Genomic DNA, 21755 nt, shown 5'->3' with positions numbered 1-21755 from the left:
TTAACAATGCATAACCACAATTAAAAAAGATTTGTATGTGAAAGCATTTAAACATAAGGATACGAGGAATTCTCGGACACAACGTATATTGCATCAATTCATGCGAATAGATTATAATAATAAGAAAAACAGATGTATATAGTTCCGACATTTATATAGAATAACACACAATTGTATTTTGAGTACACTAATTTAACTTTAGGATATCATAAGTAATACATAAAAATTCACCATGTCAATACTATCAAATATAATCGTTGAAATTCATTGTCAGAACAAAAACGGTCTTCTAATAGAGAGCTTTTCGTCAATTTCTTGTATATCTGCATTTGTTCCTCTTCGAATGTATTGAGAGAGTTTATTGTATAAGATAGTGCCTATATACTTTGGATCCCTGTTGTTCAATTTTGTACAGTGTTCTTTACCGGGAATTTTATTTCTCACGTTTATAGTTTCGTATTTGAAAGTTAGTGATGTGTATATTAGGTTAAGTGTTGACTTTAAAGAAAACCAACATATGAAATACATAATGAAGGAGTAAAGGTGACGTTTTCCCTTTCTTGAAAAATTGGCCCACACGAATAATTTATTTTGTAGCCTGTACTTTACACTTTTCTTTTTCATACTGAACATATTATTCTTCATGTAACTTTTCTAGAATATTATATTATAAAGTAAAGATTGGAAAGGTTCGAAGTATATGTTATGAGTCGAATCTAGTTTCCAGACATATTTGATTGATTTTAATGCACAGCGGATTCTATTGAGCTTTTGGGCCATAGAAGATATATATGTTTCCCAGACTAGAATGTGATTTAGCTAAAGATCCGGAAAGAGTCTCTCTTAGTAAGATAGTGAAATCGGCCTTTGATCCAAATTGCGTCGTCATTGACCCAAAAGGTTACCCTTGTCCTAAAACTACCTCAAAAAAATTTTTGACCCCCTCCCCTTACCGAATTATCGTATCATACATGCTCAAAATTGAATATTTTTTAAAAATTTTGGTGTGGGTGGTCGAAAAATTTTTGAAAGTTTCACAGATTGTAGATACTATCTAGATGTAACTGTGCATTTTTTTTCAAAACCATCGATGCGTTTTTTTTTTTTTTTTTTGCGTGTTGAATTTTTTTAAAAAATGTAGAAAAAATGGGGGGAGGCACGTAGCTGATTTTTCGGTTAAAAATTTGTTATACCCTTAGGTACTACATATATATTATTTTCCGGGGCCTGAAAGTGATGGCAACATTGTCAAAAAAAATAAATAAATAAAATAAAATAAAATAAAACTGAACACAAACGTGTTTTTTGCACAGTTCTCCCACCATTATCGGGCCCTCAAGGTGAGGGCCCCTTCAAACAATCTTTTACCAAAGTTCACAATTTTCATTTCTCTTGCGTCCCTTCCGCTTCTGTCGTTCTTCGGCTGCTTCGATTGTGTCCATTTTGGAATAGAAACATCAAATATATCTCCGTAACAGTGCTTCCACTGCAACCGACTCTTGCACAACAAAGTTACACAGCTCGCGGTAGAGAGCGTTACTGTGTGTGTGGCCAGTGAAGCAAGCACTGACAGATACGAAAAGCCGACGCGTGGTGTGTGTAACTTCGTTGTGCAAGAGTCGGTTGCAGTGGAAGCACTGTTACGGAGATATATTTGGTGTTTCTATTCCAAAATGGACACAATCGAAGCAGCCGAAGAACGACAGAATCGGAAGGGACGCAAGAGAAAGGAAAATTGTGAACTCTCGCAAAGGATTGTTTGAAGGGGCCCTCAGTGAGAAAATTGGCGAAAAACTTGTTTGTTTTCAGTTTTATTTCTTTTTGACAATGCTGACATCACTTTCAGGCCCCGAAAAAATATATGTTGTACCTAAGTGTATAACAAATTTTTTAACCAAAAAATCAGCGACGTGTCCCCTCCAAAATTTTTTCTACATTTTTTGAAATTATCAACAAGCAAAAAATAAAGAAAATATGCATCAATGGTTTTGAAGAAAATTGCACATTTACATCTAGATAGTATCCACAATCTGTGAAACTTTCAAAAAGTTTCGACCACCCCTAACCAAAATAAAAAAAAAAAATATTCAATTTTGAGCATGTATGATACGATAATTCGGTAAGGACAGGGGTAGGTGGGTCAAAACTTTTTTTGAGATAGTTTTAGGTCAAGGGTAACCTTTTGGATCAATAGCAACCCAATTTGGATCAAGGGCCGATTTCACTATCTTACTAGGAATGACCCTTTCGTTGAGTTTGACTAATTTCTTTCTCTTTGTAACACTATCTCAAAATCTACAGAATGCTCGTTTTGCATATGAAGGGAATTTAAGGCTGTAGATGCGCATGATCAAATTATTATTTTTAATCCATGAGTAGTCTCGTCAATTTTATTGAAGACTAGCCTTCGGCTTGAAGATTATCCCCAGAAGCCCGCGCTTGCTAAGTGCACAAGTCTTCTGTCAAAAAAGCAAAAAATAGTTCTGTTATTTTTTTTGACAGAAGATTTGTCCTTCGCATTTTTAAAATCCTTTTAACTATTTTTTACCTATCCACATCCCCCGCATGTTTTAAATCCTCTTTGAATTGGATCTAAGCTGAAGATGCAATAAGGATCTTTCAAAAGCTCTACTTAGAAGAATATTTTCCTTTTTGTGGTGAGTACTAGCCTTTGCCTTCATTTCTTTCTAAACATTATCACCGCTCGCAACACTGTGATAATTGTATTCTGAATTTACTGGTACCACTATTGTAATGTTTTAAAATCGTAGCCACTTTCCAACCAATTTTGAACAATAACTTGATATCCTGTCTTTAATCAAGTTATTCCGTGGTCTTTAAAGAATACATCTGAAGATGTAATTTCATATATTTTGTCTCTGTATTGTTTGAATGAGTTGATGAAAAACGAATGTGAAGAGTATCTGAAGATTCCTTCTTATAAACAGGTGTAAAATTTTTCCATATTTTCTATATACCTATAGATCAAAATAGTTGGTGCTGTTAATTTCTTTATATTTGGTATTCTTTTCTACAAACCAAAAGCTTCAATTCTTTCTTCATTGTACCCAAAGAGTCTATCATCAACGTAACAACAACAAAAAAAATCAGAACACCTAATTTAAAACTTTGTTTTATCAACATAATTCATCCCTGAATTGGCCAAGAAATGTGAAAAAAAAATCTCCAGTGGCAACACCTGTCTGTGATAGTTATCCTCAAATGGGAAGACATTGGCAAAAGCAAATGTGCAACGAATTTATTCATGTTCGTTTGTCCATATATTGCACCCAGTAAAATTCTTCTTGTACAAGTGAAAGAAACCCCTATTTTGTCTTTCAACATCAGATTATTACTATTACAAATAGATTCAAGGTTCTGCCATAGGAAATTCTTTATCATCTATGATGTGATAATGGAACGATCCATCGATTCAGAAAATAATTTTAAAATTGGATGTCCTACTAGACTTTTTTTATTGTGTTGAAGATTGTTGTTCGTCTACAAACAAGGAACACAATTTGAGTTAAATTTCAAGATATTAATGAAAAGAAGAAACAACCGACTTTTAAAGGACTAGCTCAGGAGATTGATGCTCCCGGAAGTAGGAACGGAAAACACACTTCTGATTGGTTGGCGTTATCTATGTCTTGCCACGTTGCATTCAAATAGCAGAATTCAGACGATTGTTCTTGTCGGTCCTCGTGGCCGAGTGGGCTAGCGCTGTATGCTAGTAACGAAAATTTCTTTTGGCGTGAGTTCAAACCCAGCCCGAGGAAAGTTTTTTCAACATTTTTTTTACATTTTTATAACACTTATTAAATTAAAATAATACGAAAATAATACTCAAAAATGTGATTTACTTACTTTTGTTCAGATAAGTAGTAGTAGTAGTAGGAACGGGTTAGAAGCCCCGCAGGGCTCGTTTTGTTGCCCTTGTACTCCATGATATAAGGCTCGTTTTGTTCCCCTTGTACTAAATGATATAGATTTTGTAACCAACTTGAAACAACTGACTAGGATAGTGCGTAAAACAGCTGGCTAGAGTAGCACGCGAAAAAACGTACTTCCGGGAGTATTACTCTCCCGAGCGGGTCGTACTTTTAACACACCAAATCCTCCATAAATGCGAATTCAATGATAGACAAAGAATGTAAAATTGGACAACTAAATTTCAAGAGTTAAATTCAATTCATTAGAATGTAAAGATTGCCAAGCAAAATTAGCTATCATTATTTACTTCCTTGTCCACGAGCTTTTACGTCGAAAATGGCCTGAAACAAGGAGATTCGTTGTCGCCATTAGTATTTAACTTCTTTCTGGAGTATGCAATAAGGGAAATCAAAGATAGCAATCAGGGCCTAGAGTTGAACGGTGTTCACCAGGTTATGGCGTATGCTGATTATGTAAATTATATAGGGAATGGTAGGAGAAAAATAGAAAGAAATGCAGAGATCTTATTAAATGATTGCAGGGATATCGGTTTAGAAGTAAATGCAGAGAAAACTAAATACATGGAAGTTCGTCGGGATCGTAATACGGCAAATTTTGGATGCGTTAAAATATCAAATAACATTTTTGATCAAGTGGATACTTTCAAATATCTAGGATCAATATTAACAGACAAAACCATATTCACGAAGAAATTAAATGTCGACTAAAAGCAGAGAATTCGTGTTATTATTCAGTTCAAAATCTCTTGTCGTCGCGAATTCTGTCAAGGAATTTGAAGCTTAAAATATATAAAACGATTATCATGTCTGTTGTTTTGTATGGTTGCAAAACATGGTCGCTTAATCTGAGGGAAGAACGCAGACTGGAATTATTCGAGAATAAAATTCTAAGACAAATATTCGGACCCAAGAGGAACGGAAATTGGGAATAGTGGAAACTTTATAACGAGGAACTACATAACTTACATCGTTTAGCAAATTGTTAAAGTCATCAAGTCTAGGAGCCTCAGATAGGTAGGTCATGTAACCAGAAAAGAAGAAAGTAGTTTTAACTGCAAATCCAGTCAGAAAATGACAATTAGAAAGACCTAGGCGAAGATGGGAGGATAATATTAAGATTGATCTCGCTGAAATAGGAATACAAAATAGAAACTGGATCCAGTTGGCTAAGGATAGAAGTCAGTGGAGAGCTTTTCTGAATGCGGTATTCAACCTCCGGGTTCCACAGCCATAGAGTTAGTTACTTAGTTATTATTTACTTCCTTGATTTGCAGATATACAGAAAACATGGAAATTTTTATACTTGCATTTATAGGAAAGAATCTCCAGATATTAAATGCATCCACTCTTTATCAATGCATTCAAACAACAGAAACGCAAATGTATGTGACAGGACGGGAGGGGAGAAAGATCTTTACAAAAGTTGTCAAGATTTGTAAGGAAAACTTGAAAGACAGAAAATTCGAGTTTTTAATTTAAAATTGGCCTGAACAATTCCTGTATTTCCAAATATCTCATTTATTTCAGACAACATTAATGTAGAAATCTTTCAACACTTCAGTTTCAACCTGGTGGATGCTTGTGTGGTTTGGATTCCACATTAAGCTGTAGGTCTACGTCTCATGATATAGTATCGGGACGCTAAACTGTAATCCTACCTACTTACTTCAGCTTCGACCAGGATAACGCATCTATAACATAACAACGATTCAGTCTTTCTTTTCTTCCAAAATCATGAACCATTTGTATAATACACTTTTTGTCTGTAACTCAAATTAATTAAGTAATCATGAATCTATTTATAACATACTAGAGTGTATCAAGTCAACATGTAGCTGTTCATAAGCTTACGTTTATGTTAGAATTAGGTAGCATGTTGCCAGTCACAACAACCAGTCTCGGGGCTTCCAAAAGGCTTGTTGAATTACATGCATATTCTCTAAGGTATTGAAGAATATATATTCTCTAAGGTATTGAAGAAATCTATCTCTGAAACAGACTGGCTTGGTTTTAAAACTTTTTTTTTTTTTTTTTTTACATTGAAGTTGAAATTATGAATTAAATAAGCAACTTGGATAAAAGTTTGATATGATCTCTGAATCATTCCCGAATTTCCACAATCAATCGACGAGAACAGAATCCACACTACTAGGATTACTATATATTGATAAGTGAAAAACAGGACGAATGGATTCAAGAAACAGGACGGATTTAAGAAACCGTCAAAACCAGATATCTCCAGCAAAAATTGAGAAAATAATACTACATTACTATTCTTTTAACTATGAATGGGAACAATGCACTACAGGACTATGTTGTACAAACTAAAACAATTAAGCTCTCATATGTGCACTAATTACTCTCATTATCGTGCTGATTGCGCTACTCAACAGCCTACTGACATAGTCAGTGTAGCTAGTTCCTGTTGAAAAGAAACACACCTGGGCACAAATCAAAACATCCACAGGCAATATTGACGTATAAAATTATATGAATATCATTTGTAGATTAAAAAAATAACAATATTTTACAAATTTTCAAAAATAATTAATCGCAGACCTTACTAATATGGACTTGTCCTGCTAAATACGGACGTCTGATAACTTTACGCACACCAAAACTCAACGCATTGTCTGAAAACAAATGGATGACTGAATGCACAATTTGATTGTCTTTGTTCCTTTAGATTTTAGTAAAGAAAAATTCTCAAGCTTTAAGAACATTCAAAAGACACAAAAACTGCGAATGGTTTCGAAGAACTCTTCACCTCTTTTTCGGTGCACCTAACATCAGTGTTTGAATGATTCGCAGTCAGAGATAGTTAACTGAACATTTGTTCAAGATCGTCAATTGAGTGTTCGTTATTTGTGATCTTACTTAAGAAGCACACACCAGGAATTTTACTACCCATAAGAAGTATTTCTTTCAGTCATGTTACGCTTCAGCCCCCTCGAAGTGAAATAATATTTTGTGACTAGGGGTCATAATAGATTGTATTCAACATAACTTGTGAATGAATTCAACATAACTTGTGAACATATTCAACATCATTTGTGAAAGTATTCAACACAGCTTATGAAAATATTCATCATAACTTGTGAACATATTCAACATAACTTGTAAAGATATTCAACATAACTTTGAATGAATTCAACATAACTTGTGAATGCATTCAACATACCTTGTAAATGTATTCAATATAACTTGTGAATGCATTTAACATATCTTGTGAATGTATTCAGCATAACTTGTGAATGTATTCAACATATCTTGTGAACGTATTCAACATAACTTGTGAATGAATTTAACACAACTTGTGAATGTATTCAACATACCTTGTAAATGTATTTAACATAACTTGTGAATGCATTTAACATATCTTGTGAATGTATTCAGCATAACTTGTGAATGTATTCAACATATCTTGTGAACATATTCAACATAACTTGTGAATGAATTTAACACAACTTGTGAATGTATTCAACATAACTTGTGAATGAATTCAACATAACTTGTGAGTATATTCAACATAACTTGTGAATGTATTCAGCATAACTTGTGAATATATTCAACACAACTTACTAATATAATCAATATAACTTGTGAATATATTCAACATAACTTAGTCTCTGAAAAGTTCTTAAGTTTTTGTTTCGCGTCCTTATTCAAGACCAAGGTTATGAAAGATAGGACCTACTTAACCGCAACTGGGGCTTGAACCGGGTACAGTTGGAAAGAGAACAGATCATTATGCAAGACCAACCCTCATAATATAGGCCATTTCCTACTATACCATCTCGCCTCCAAGATAGAACAACGCCATGGATCCTGGTATTTTCTAGAAGAAATTTCACTAGTTCAAGTGCTGAGAATAGTTTCAAGCACACACAGCGATATTATTTCTCAATTGTCTCCATTTTTTAACAGGAACTAGCTACTCTGATTAAGTTAGTAGATTGTTGATTGCGGAGTGAGCATGAGAATGACAGTAGTTAGTGCACATGTGAGAACTTAATTTTGTACATTTTACAAATTTTGTACAGTCAGCGACAAAAGATATTTCCGTTTGGTAAAATTTATTTTGGAGAATAACACTGCAACGTACACAGTTTCACCGAGTTTTAAGGCTGGAACGTACAGAAAATTACACATTCTTTTTAATGTACTGAAAACTGTACCCAAATTGTACTTCCATCCTGAAGTTATTTACGAAATTAATTTCATCAAACAGAAATAACTTTTGGCGCTGACTGTACAGCAGAGTACTGTATTCTATTGTTTCCATTTATTTGTCACATGAGAGTCACCATTGGGATAAAATTCAGCCAGTGGAAATGAACAAAAGTGTTTAACTAATACTTTAGCTAGTGTTCATCTGAAAAATGGTACTGGCGATATTACTATGCTTTTTATTTATTTTCTTTCAAAAGTTGTCTTGTGGACGGAGTTAGAACAGTTGCACATCAAAAGATGCACATAACTTCAAAATTAGATCTTCAATTTTAAATTTACTGGAATCTTTGATACAATAATAATGATGATAAGCTCATGTCTAATGAGATCAAAGCAGCAAAAAAGTATTCGTGTTTTAAGAAACACATATTGAGTTCCACTACTTACAAATCTTTAATTATTACTAATTTTATTAATTATTACTTACGCACTATTACTCCTATCACTATCAAACCAATGATACCCATTATGATCATCATCTGAAAAAGATAATACCATAATTAATAATATTAATAATATTAATAATAGTTAATTAATACAATCATATTATAGTTACATTTTGTCATCATTGCTATTTTGAAGAGATTATAGAATTATGCACTACGCAGATTTGACATTTCAACGTATTTACACATTTATTTTTTTTATTTTTATTTTTTTTAACAAGTGTTTTTGAACGTCCGTCAGGGCCGGTCCTAGGCAGTTTGCCGACCCTCATTTCGACAGAAAGAACAAATTTTAAAAGTCATGATTTTAAGAATGCTACCAAATCATGGATTGTATCATGAGGGACGTCCTAGAAGGTATGATGGCGGGAAAGAGAGGGAGAGGGCGAAGGAGACTACAATTAATGGATGATATTAAAACAAAAAGATCATACGCGAAGACGAAGAGGTTAGCGGAGGACCGTGGAGCATGGAAGCTTCTCAGCTGCGGCAAGTGACCTGCCAATAAAGGCAGAATACCTATGATGATGATGATGACCAAATCATGAACAACGAATAGGGCGGGAAAATGCACTCGCACTCACAAAGGCATAAACACTACAAATACAGTTTCGTTGTGTCCGTTTTTCTCGTTAAATAATAATCTATGTAAGTAAAAGATAAAGCAAACACACCTGCTGTAGAGGATAGATGCTAATCTTTTTTATAGAATTCAATATCGAGCTTCAATCTAAATATATCAGTTTACAATTCCAGTGCAACTAGCTTTTTTTATCTTTATTTCTAGATTTTCCTTCTACATCTGTTAAAAAAGACTTGTTTCCACCTTCAATGATAAGGAACTTGTTTGTTAAGGAAAGACAAGACTAGTTTTCATATCAAAACTGTGATAACGAACTAAATGGAACAGGTGTTTGCTACTGTCCGAGAATTGATTTCTTGTATTTGACTGCTGGAATTTGATTGATCATTTGACTTAACACTGTTTATGTGACCTTAAACTAATGCGACCTAAAAAATGATTTATGAGTGTAGTATTAAAATAGAAGATAAGCTTATTTCCAACAAGAAATTCACCATTACTTCCGGTTCAATCTTGATCTCCATAGAGAGAGAAAAAAAAGGTAAGAGTTTGCGACTAATGCTTTTCTTGATATGGCTTCAGTATCTGAGGAACAGATTATATCTTTGATCTTATTACTCTATTGCAACCAATAGTTATAGATGTATTACTTCAAGTTTGAGTACCGGTATTGAATCCGCATAGTTTGGAAGTCCACCGTAATTTCACACTGTGAAAAGAAGCTCACTTGTTTTTTTTTTTTTCTTTCTTTCTTTCTTTCTTTCTTTCTTTACAAAGGTTTTCTAATGAAACACGAGTTTTACGGATGACAGGACCAGCACTACGTTTTTAATTGTAGTGTAGCGGAAGAAGGCATGTACAAAATAAAGGAAAAGTCCTGTAATTGTTGGTTTTAATTTTTATTTCCAAGATGCAAAGTAAGATTTTTTTCTTTTCTTATTATTAGACTCACCCTCTATAGCTTGCATGAGTAAATATTCATGTTTGTCTTGTTAAGGTGGATCACTAGCCGGAAGTCAGTACGTATTTTAGCTCATTTCCTTAAATACTGCATAATGAAACATCACATATTATAAATATTGTACTATAAGATAGAGTTATGTTTCAGTTACAACACAAGACACTGATTTATTTGGTTGTGTCTTCTGGTATCGTAAAAGGTAAGAATTAAAAGAAAATATTTGATTCGTTTTACAATGAGCACACAAGATGGCACTTGCTGTTTGATCTTACTAGAAGTGCTCGGTTTTATAAAATGTTTATTTGTATGAGTAAAGTATTTTAAAGTAACGATCTTATTACGTAATAGATATATTGTTTGACCATTTTTCGTGTTATTTTTCTCATTTTATATAAATATTAATTTACATTTAAGGAAATAGATTTTGAGAAGAAACTTGCGGAGAACGCCATAATGCGTTGTTGCCAAATTTGTACGTTTACTGTGGTAGTCACTATAAGAAAATTCCTGGATTCTAGCGTTGCAGTTCAAGAAGCGGAACTTAGCTGTGAATTGCAGTAAGGGTCGAAAACTAATTTCTCCAGTAAGTATCTAAGCAGAATTTCATGATTACTTCCTTTATTACCTGGCATCAGTAAACATTCGACACTATCTGGCAACGCCGCACTAGTCAAGCAGCGTTTAGCATAGCACAGAGAACACCTAGTGATCCACCTTAAATCACAAGATAATTATATTATTTGGATACTCAAGATACATGTATATTGACACGCAACTTTAAACAAAGCTAGGTTCATTGTTATATTGAAAAAAAAATAGACAGTTTTAAATAACAGTACTATATTCCATAAATATATTTCTACTTAGGGTTGCCAATTTTTGAAAATTGAAATACCGGACACCCTCCTGGAGTACGTATACTTTTAAGACTGTGATCTCAATGCTCGTTAAAAATGTGAACATCTTGAAAGTGATTACTTACATAAAAGTGAGCGATTCGGAGTTCGAATTTAATAACTTCAGTTAATTTTGAAGCATTAATTAAACTTACTTATTCCAGTTCTATTTGAGTCGGCACATGCAATTTTTGTAGTCTATCATCAATAGTACATCGTATTTAAAACAAAATAGCACATATAATTGACAATATAATTATGAAATGTACAAAATATACTTGAAAAATAAGTCTTATCAGCTTAACTGGGGCTGGTAATACCTCATACTTTTACTGGATCTGGGTGTAGCTGAGGATGTGAAGAAGTGCTAGCTGCGCTCTTGAAAATGTACTTTTGTTGACCTTTAGCAGTTTTGATAAGTTCAATAAATTCTCCTGACTTCAACTCTTCAGCAAATTTCGTGCACGACAGGTCGATATTAAATCAAATGATAAGCTCTGCTTTAACCATGTTCACTGACAAACGATTCCTTTCGTCACTCCAAACTAATCTGAATAAAACAGAGAATAGGACTAGTACGAAGAAAAATTACCGGATATTTAACGTCCTGTTAGAGATCGTACCGGACACGAGACAAGGAAGTCAAAAACCGAACTGTCCGGTAAAATACCGGACGATTGGCAACTCTATATCCTTAAAAAAGAAGAAGATTGTTTACCTTCATATTCTGAAGCCAAAACTTGTTTTTCAATTTCCCAGCCTGCTTTTCAAACTGTGAAGCTCCTTGTTCGAGTGCATCTGGAAATACGAAAGAATTTAAGATTTTGTAATTCAATAGTACATTAAATTGACATACAATATACTCCGTCGTAATCAACGGCATTTCTAAACTCACATTTTCATTACATTTATTTGGCCAGAAAATAAATTAATTATGAAAATACAGTAGCATTTATCATTAAAGTACAAATAAATCATGAATTAGTATAAAGAACATGTCAAAAAAAAAAAAAAAAAAAAAAAAAGGTACCATAAGAGAACACTTAATTGTGTAAGACAATATTTGTGAAAAAGTCTTCCGAAAAATGGTGAAGTGATCCTGAACCAGAAAGCATACAATAAAATTTATGCTGAAGTATGAGCAAAGTGTAAATACGTTTTCAGAATAGTGATACTTTTTTCAACAAGAAATGAAATGACCAATTCTCTAATACATAACATGGAAATATTTGTTATCACATGTCAAAACTGAAATGCACAACAAATTCCAAGCGAACTATCCAAATTCTAACAAGATTTGCTTCTTACTTTTATATTTGAGAAATTTTATGTTTTGAAAAAGGTACAACTTGTAAACCCTCAGCTAAATGGGTGAAAATTTTGGTTCGCGAAAAAGTCCAACACAATTCTATTTTAATACTTAATGTAATTTAGTTCCTATTGAGACCTCTAACATTATTAATGCAGGGGCTCCCAACCAGTTTCCCTTCAAGATTCATTACGCACAGTTCCCAAAATATCAGTAACTTTGTAAAGCTACTCAGTGATTCAAATACCCAGGGCCGGATTTAGCATTTTAGCGCCCCTAGGCCCAATAACTTTTTCCACCCCCTAGTCTGGTTAAAGTTACTTTCCTAAAAAACCTTTATTAAAAAAATTTATCAGGCCTATATGTTAATTGCTTAAACACCACTCCACGATGCAATTTTATCATTGCAAGTTTTTTTTTAGGAATTTACTTGGTTCTGGGCCGGTACAAAATACCGTTAATGTATTAACAAAAGATTGGTGAACTTTACCAACAATTATTTGTTCCAATGAACTTCAAAATCAGAATGCTTTATTAGCCTGATTTTTAAAAATCAATTCAAAAAATATGTTAAGTTATGGCTATTTATTTTTATTTCTAGATATTTTTTTTCTCTTGGCCGTGCGCCCCCTGGGAGCTTGCGCCCATAGGCCCGGGCCTACTGGGTCTATTGGGAAATCCGGCACTGCAAATACTCATCTCCATCTCCCCGTAGAGCCTCAATTGAAGCGTATTTTTCTTGTACAAGTTACACAACATAAGAGGTGTTTGCTAAATAAACAACCTCTGCATTAACTATCGATAACTACACTGGTTACGAAGCACACAAAGGCATCTAAAACAGATTTTGTTTTATATTGTTCTGCCGTCTGCTTTCTAGCTTAACAGAAACGTCTCTTTTCCTTCCAAGTTTACCAGCTCTAAACATTCGAAGAACACTTACAATCCAAACAATGTGTTTTCCCCGTTCAAGACGTTTCAATCTCATTTCCCATATAATTTTCGGTGAGAAATATAGCCTTGTTCAAGAAACTGACCATCCATCTCTCTTTAAGTCTTTCAACTCAAAACTGTCAATAAAAATCCCCAATAGCCACACAAGACTTAGAAAAATTTGCCTGTTTTAAACTTTCACGGCTGTTATCAAACATTGCTAATAAATCAATATAAATATATTCTATACGAAAAATATACAACTTTTCAGTATCACCCTATCAGTGTGTTTGTAACTATTATTTGTATAACATCATGTATAGAAGGTCAAGATTTCTTTCAACCCTTTTCTAACACCACATACTGGCTGTAAACACACATCAGACGACAGCCACGAAGAAGACATTATCAATCATCGTTGACAGTCGGCAAGTCACGAACTCAAGCAGTCAGCAATATCTCTCGATAAAATGAACGCAACACCACATAAAGCATCAATCTCCACCGTTTGATCATACATCACTCTAAGACGCATGGTATTTGAGAGGATCTATTCTACTCTCTAAGACGCGTGGTATTTGAGAGGTATCTATCCTACTTTCTAAGACGCATGGTATTTGAAAGGTGTCTATCCTACTTTCTAAGACGCATGGTATTTGAGAGGATCTATTCTACTCTCTAAGACGCGTGGTATTTGAGAAATATCTATCCTACTTTCTAAGACGCATGGTATTTGAGAGGTATCTATCCTACATTCTAAGACGCATGGTATTTGAGAGGATCTATTCTACTCTCTAAGACGCGTGGTATTTGAGAGGTATCTATCCTACTTTCTAAGACGCATGGTATTTGAAAGGTGTCTATCCTACTTTCTAAGACGCATGGTATTTGAGAGGTATCTACCCTACTCTCTAAGACGCGTGGTATTTGAGAGGTATCTATTCTACTAAGATGCCTGGTATTTGAGAGGTATCTATTCTACTAAGGTGCCTGGTATTTGAGAGGTATCTATCCTACTCTCTAAGACGCGTGGTATTTGAGAGGTATCTATCCTACTCTCTAAGACGCATGGTATTTGAGAGGTATCTACCCTACTCTCTAAGACGCATTGTATTTGAGAGGTATCTATCCTACTCTCTAAGACGCATGGTATTTGAGAGGTATCTATTCTACTCTCTAAGACGCATGGTATTTGAGAGTTATCTACCCTACTCTCTAAGACGCGTGGTATTTGAGAGGTATCTATGCTACTCTCTAAGACGCCTGGTATTTGAGAGGTATCTACCCTACTCTCTAAGACGCGTGGTATTTGAGAGGTATCTACCCTACTCTCTAAGACGCATGGTATTTGAAAGGTGTCTATCCTACTTTCTAAGACGCATGGTATTTGAGAGGTATCTACCCTACTCTCTAAGACGCGTGGTATTTGAGAGGTATCTATTCTACTAAGATGCCTGGTATTTGAGAGGTATCTATTCTACTAAGGTGCCTGGTATTTGAGAGGTATCTATCCTACTCTCTAAGACGCGTGGTATTTGAGAGGTATCTATCCTACTCTCTAAGACGCATGGTATTTGAGAGGTATCTACCCTACTCTCTAAGACGCATTGTATTTGAGAGGTATCTATCCTACTCTCTAAGACGCATGGTATTTGAGAGGTATCTATTCTACTCTCTAAGACGCATGGTATTTGAGAGGTATCTACCCTACTCTCTAAGACGCGTGGTATTTGAGAGGTATCTATTCTACTAAGATGCCTGGTATTTGAGAGGTATCTATTCTACTAAGGTGCCTGGTATTTGAGAGGTATCTATCCTACTCTCTAAGACGCGTGGTATTTGAGAGGTATCTATCCTACTCTCTAAGACACCTGGTATTTGAGAGATATCTATCCTACTCTCTAAGACACCTGGTATTTGAGAGATATCTACCCTACTCTCTAAGACGCGTGGTATTTGAGAGGTATCTATGCTACTCTCTAAGACGCGTGGTATTTGAGAGGTATCTATTCTACTAAGATGCCTGGTATTTGAGAGGTATCTATGCTACTCTCTAAGACGCATGGTATTTGAGAGATATCTACCCTACTCTCTAAGACGCATGGTATTTAAGAGGTATGTACCCTACTCTCTAAGACATGTGGTATTTGAGAGGTATCTATTCTACTCTCTAAGACGCATGGTATTTGAGGTATCTATCCTACTCTCTAAGACGCGTGGTATTTGAGAGGTATCTATCCTACTCTCTAAGACACCTGGTATTTGAGAGGTATCTACCCTACTCTCTAAGACGCATGGTATTTAAGAGATATCTACCTTACTCTCTAAGACGCATGGTATTTGAGAGGTATCTATGCTACTCTCTAAGACGCATGGTATTTGAGAGATATCTACCCTACTCTCTAAGACGCATGGTATTTAAGAGGTATGTATCCTACTCTCTAAGACATGTGGTATTTGAGAGGTATCTATTCTACTCTCTAAGACGCATGGTATTTGAGAGCCTCCTTAATCTCCTCTTTAAGACGCCTGGTCATTGAGAGGCACCTACCTATACCTTGGCCATAAATGTCTTGGTTCCTACTTTCCTAAGAGGTACGGTCATTGAACTCCTACCAATTCACCAGCAAATCACCAAATTCTTTACAGGAACTTATATCTATCTGTAATATTTATTACTATTGTATAAAAGAGGACACTTTTATAATAAAAAGGTGATTGAAGGATATATATATATATTTCACCGTCATGTTTCTTTACTTACATTTTTGTTCTATGTATCAAAATTCACTGATTCACTCATCAGCAGACCTCCAAAATTATTAGGCCTAAAACTTGAAATTTTGAATAAATTTTTTCTAGGTTGTAGATAAAACGAGATTTTGCGAAGGGTGGATAGGGGGTCTTGAATGAGTTTTTTTAATCTATTAGGCCTAGAAATCTGAAGTTTTGTATGTATGTTCTTGCACCCTAAGGTGTAGATAAGACGGAGTTATACAAAATACGACCCCTAAGAGGAGAGAGATAGAGGGTTTGAATAATTATTTGCCGTTCGCGACATCGAAACTGTCAGCCGCAGAATCCCGAAATTTTGAATAAATGTTCTACTTACATCCTAGGATCTATACTAGATAGAATTTTGCAAAATAAGACCTCTAATAGGTTTTTTAAAAGACAGATATTCGAAAATATTGAGCACATAATCAAGTAGTTGTGTTTTATTCACTTCCACGTATTTAACATCAAAGACGAAGAGGAATTGGACGCAGGGAGGGGAAGAGATGAAAAATATCAACACGCGGAGGTAGTGTTGTGATTTAGTAAATAGTGATTTACATACTCATTTTAACTAAAACAATGATAATATTCATATAGTGTGATATGACACTCAACTACATGTATATTCAAGATCATCAATGCGTAGGGGTACAATGCTTTACAACAAAACAACAAAAAAAATATAATGTGATCAAAATTTAACGAATATTATATATGAATTAATGGTTAAAAATTCTTTCTATTATATTGAGGAGTTCTTGTCAACTAATTTTAAACATAAAAATCTAATGCTTCCTTTTACTATATAAATTGTTTCTACAGGTGCTCATATTTCCGCGATCTATGACGCACATACAAAATTCTCCTAATAGCCCCGTCCTCCCTTCCGCCGCGGAACAGCAACATCTTACTTTAAAATCTATTCAATGCTTCTGATCTATAAGGCCTGCCCTCTGGGTATTTGTTCATCAATGTGCGTTGTTCTCATGTAAATTACACTTTATAAACAAATTTCTATTAGGGGATTTCAATGTAAAGGTAGGATGAAAGGATATTTTTAAACCGATTATACGGAGCAAAGGTTTGCATAAGGAAAGTAATGACAAAGTCGTTAGACTCGTGAATTTTACAACGTCTAGAAACCTTAACGCGAAAAGTACAAAATTCCCATGTTGTGACATTCATAAATATATTTGGACCTTACCAACACATAATCAAATTAATTACGTTTTAATAGATAGAAGAAGACAGTCTAACTCAATTGATGTTCGATCACTCAGAGGAGCTGACTGTGACACTGACTACTACTTGGAAGCAGTAGTTATAACAAAGAGATTGTCGTTGAAAAAAAGGAAATCTTCAGTATCTGAAAACGGAAAGATTTAATTTAAAGAAGTTAGAAGAAGGTCAGACGAGAAGGGAATACCAGATTCAAGTATTGAATAGATTCTCGGTTTAAAAATGTTCTGAATTCATTAGTGTTGAGGACACTTGGATTAAAATTAATGTTCAGATATTTAAATAACTCTTACAAGGTAAATACAATGTAAACTTTTCTATGTAATTAAGCGTTCCACACAAACTTTATATCTATTTGCATTCAAGCCCGCAACCAGAGGGAGGCTACGGAGCATGGCCCCCCCTAAACTTTTCGTGACCCTTCTAGACCTTAATACAAAATGCTATTATTAATACAAAAAAAAAAACAATATAGCTATTTGTAAGAGAATTTTTAATGACTTGGCCCCCCTAACATATTCATGCCTCCCCCCCAAACCTCTGTGACTAGTTCCGGGCCTGTTTGTATTACAGCTTGATTAGATTAGATTAGATTAGATTAGATTAATCATTCTCTGGACCATGTTACATAATATACATTTGTACAATGTGAGTAATGTGACTGGGCTCCCTCGTAGTATGAACGCCCCAATTTTGTTGCTCTAACAAACTTACCTGCACCTCTGATTTGACAAAAATGGCAGATTAACCAGTGAAATATGTGTATTTATTTAAAAAAATAACCTGGTATTTCAGATAAATGTTAACTGTGTATTCGTTATTGAAAATGTGCCAAATGTGAAGATATCATTTTATTTATACAAAACTTCATTATCAAACAATTACATAATAGTTATTTTATCCACTGGCGTCTCTGGCATGGTCTAGGAATTAATTCGTGCGGGTGGACAAGAGATGGCGCAACGAACGGAGCGTCCCACAGTTCCGTGTATCCACACATGTGTTGCAAACCCCTGTCATCGCGTATCGTTCGTAGTATAGGGCAGTGGATTAAAGCGTCAACAACAACAGTTTGTAGTTAAGTGAACATGGCGCAATTTGTGCCTGATAAAGTGTTTTTGCGGGGTGTCGTGCTGCATTACTTTAACATGCAGAAAAGTGCGACTGAAAGTCATCGTATTTTGGTGGAAGTGTATGGTGACCATGCTCTAGCTGAGCTAACGTGTCAGAAGTGGTTTGCACGGTTTAGAAGTGGTGATTTCGGCTTGGCAGACCAAGAGCGAGCTGGACAGCCAAAAAAATTTCAAGACGAAGAATTGACAGCATTGCTCGAGCAGGATTCGTGTCAAACGCAGGAACAACTTGCAGCAGCATTAGGCGTTGATGAAACAACAGTCTCCAAACGCTTGAAAGCCATGGGAATGATTCAAAAGATGTCACATTGGGTTCCACATAAATTGAAAGACAGAGACGTTGAAAGACGAAAAACCATTTGCGAATTGCTGCTTCAACGACAGAGCAGAAAGGGGTTTCTGCATCGAATTATTACGGGTGATGAGAAGTGGATCCATTACGAGAACCCTAAACGAAAAAAGGCCTGGGTGAAACCAGGTGAACCAGGTCCATCACAACCAAAACGAGATATTCACTGTGCAAAGGTTATGCTGTGCATATGGTGGGATATGAAAGGTGTGGTGTACTATGAGCTGCTGCAACCGGGTGAAACTATGAATGGAGAACGTTATCGACGACAATTAATGCGTTTGAAGCAAGCTCTGGCCAGAACACGACCAGAATGGGAGAACAGACATGATAAACTTATTGTTCAACATGATAACGCTCGCCCACATGTCGCAAAACCGGTCAAAACCTATTTAGAAAATGTCGGATGGGAAGTTTTACCCCACCCGCCGTATTCACCAGACGTTGCTCCTTCGGACTACTACTTGTTCGATTGCATGAACAACGATTTGATTGGACAGCGGTTTACTTCTTCAGAAGATATCGAAACATGGGTCTCTGACTGGATCGCTTCCAAGGATGAGGACTTCTTTCGCCACGGAATCCGTACATTGCCTGACAGATGGGCGAAAGTGGTGGCTAGCGATGGACAATATTTTTCTTAAGGTATTTATGTATTTTGTGTTTGTACTACAGCTTCAATGTGTGCGTACCAACCGCACGAATTAATTCCTAGACCAAATCATTTTATTTATACAAAACTTCATTATCAAACAATTACATAATAGTTATTTTATCCACTGGCGTCTCTGGCATGTAAAATTTCGGGGGCATCTAAGGAATTATCTAAATGCTAGTACCTAGCCCAACCTGTTTATTATCTTCGATCCAATTTGTTATCTTCACGGACTCCCTAAGACATATCAAGAACTCTGTTATAATCATTTCACAGCCTGAATATATTTCAAATAAATATAATTATTATTATTTATATTATTCTGTCGTGAGTAAATAAATTAGAATAAAATATTGAATACTTTGTACTTCAAAATATTGGGAGGACGCGTCCTCCTGTCTCCCCCCCCCCACCAGAGACGCTCGTGATTTTATCACTAAATTTGTTACCTGAAATCTCATAATTTGATAAACTAAACAGTTATGATCTGATAACTGTATAAATATTAAATAAAGAAGGGCTGGTTTACCAACGATGAAGTTTCCAGTTCATGACTAAGAGACAACAAAAAATGTTTCTACTACATAAGGTAGGACCATTCTTTTCTATCATATAAATTTACCTTCTGTAATACCCTAATTTCTAAAAATCCTTTTTTCAAAGTGTTCTGCCGAAGTTGGTGAAATTAATAAAATTACCAAAATTGTACCCAACAAAATGTTGGTAGAATATAACTAGGTGAATGTGTTTTTTCCACGTATGTTTAGATCAACTTTATTTTTGTACTTAAAATTGCCTAATGCAAGAAAGATGCCATCATATATTCTCCACAATTTGTTCAAATATAACACTCAATTAGTAGATGTACAAAGACCAATAAATACCACGATTAAATTATGGTATTAAAAGTAACAGGTACCAATATATTAGAACCTGGAACACTCTACCACTAAGTAGCAGAGAACTACGAACTTAGACAATTTTAAAAAATAAATAAACAATTGACGTATTATTTGAAAATTGAGACATCATGTTAGAATTCCATTATTGTCATTAGGAATTTATCATTAAAAATGTATAATCTCTTGTGATTTTGTAATACGTACACGGATAAATATACAGGGTGTTCATTTATTGTAGCCAAAATTCGCTGGTGAAATCCTCACTCCTAAAAAATAAAAAAGTCCATATGAATATAGGTGAAAAACACGTTATTTCAAAGTTACGAGATGCCGAAATCAAGAAAATGGTAACTTTGGGGCTGCCTAGCACGAAAACTATGAGTTATCAAATGTGGTTAAAGGACTATTAGAAGAACTAGTATATTCTCTATCTAAGTACCTATGTTACACAGTTGGGTTGTACCGGCGCACATGATTTTAGAGAGAAAGGTGGAAGAGCGGGACCTATATCGCAGCTCAGTCTATAAAATTCGTTGCGCCGATACAAAATTACCTCTGAAGCTTGGTTCGAGCTAGGCAGCCTCAAAATTACAATTTTCTCGATTTCGGGGCATCTCCTAACTTTGAAATAACGCGTTCTTCACCCCAGGTTCATATAGATTTTTTTTATTGTTTAGATGTGAGGATTTCACCAATGGATCTTGGCTACATAATAAATGAACACTCTGTATATTGAACAATTTACTTAATTTTATAAAATGTAAAAATGTCTGAAAGAGAAAATCACAAACAGTAAAAGCTCAGCTTCTTAATTATTTATGAAGATTACGAAGTAATCGTATCGTAGCTATATGTATATATACAGTTTGAAATGTAAAATCGAATTCTGAACGTAACATATTATATTCTTGTTGAAATATTACATTCTTGTTGGAAGTAAGAATGCATGTAAAATTTAGAAGATGAAGCAAGAGAGAAAGACAGAAAGGAAGGAAATAGAAGAAGAAGTAGAGGTGATTAAAAGAATGTTAGCAAAATTTAACCCAAAGATAGAAGCCAACTTTAATAAAATCTTCTAATAGCATATTAATTTGTCAAAGACTGATAAGTGAAAACTTTTTCATTTTCCTATTTTTTCCTTTTTCGAAGATCTCTTACTTGGACATCAAAACCAAGTTAAAATTAATTAATACAAAACACTTACCTGCTCTATCATCCAATTCTGATAACTTCTGATCTCTGTCCAATACCTTTTCAACATTTGTTTTCATAATACTCACTACCTACAAAATGGCAGGATTTATAATAAAGATCAAAAATATATTCTTCTTAAAAATAGGTAATTCTATGCAAAAGATTATCTCACAATAGATATATAAACAAAA

At 34.7% G+C, this 21755-nt stretch overlaps 1 protein-coding gene across 1 annotated transcript in view; it reads right to left on the bottom strand.

Annotated features, from left to right (window-relative positions):
- Positions 1 to 21755, bottom strand: part of LOC145672079 (vesicle-associated membrane protein 3-like) — a 100358-nt gene that overhangs the window by 8438 nt on the left and 70165 nt on the right. The window contains exons 3-5 of the mRNA XM_081741331.1: positions 21575 to 21653; positions 11791 to 11870; positions 8614 to 8665 (exon numbers count right to left, since the gene is read on the bottom strand). Of these exons, the coding sequence (XP_081597457.1) occupies positions 8614 to 8665; positions 11791 to 11870; positions 21575 to 21653 (211 nt within the window). The remainder of the gene's footprint in view (positions 1 to 8613; positions 8666 to 11790; positions 11871 to 21574; positions 21654 to 21755) is intronic.

Source organism: Thermobia domestica, chromosome 15 (genome assembly GCF_964235325.1).
Source record: "Thermobia domestica chromosome 15, izTheDome1.hap1.1, whole genome shotgun sequence".
Taxonomy (NCBI): domain Eukaryota; kingdom Metazoa; phylum Arthropoda; class Insecta; order Zygentoma; family Lepismatidae; genus Thermobia; species Thermobia domestica.
Note: the sequence above shows the minus strand (reverse complement) of the source record. Positions and strands in the feature narration are given on the sequence as shown.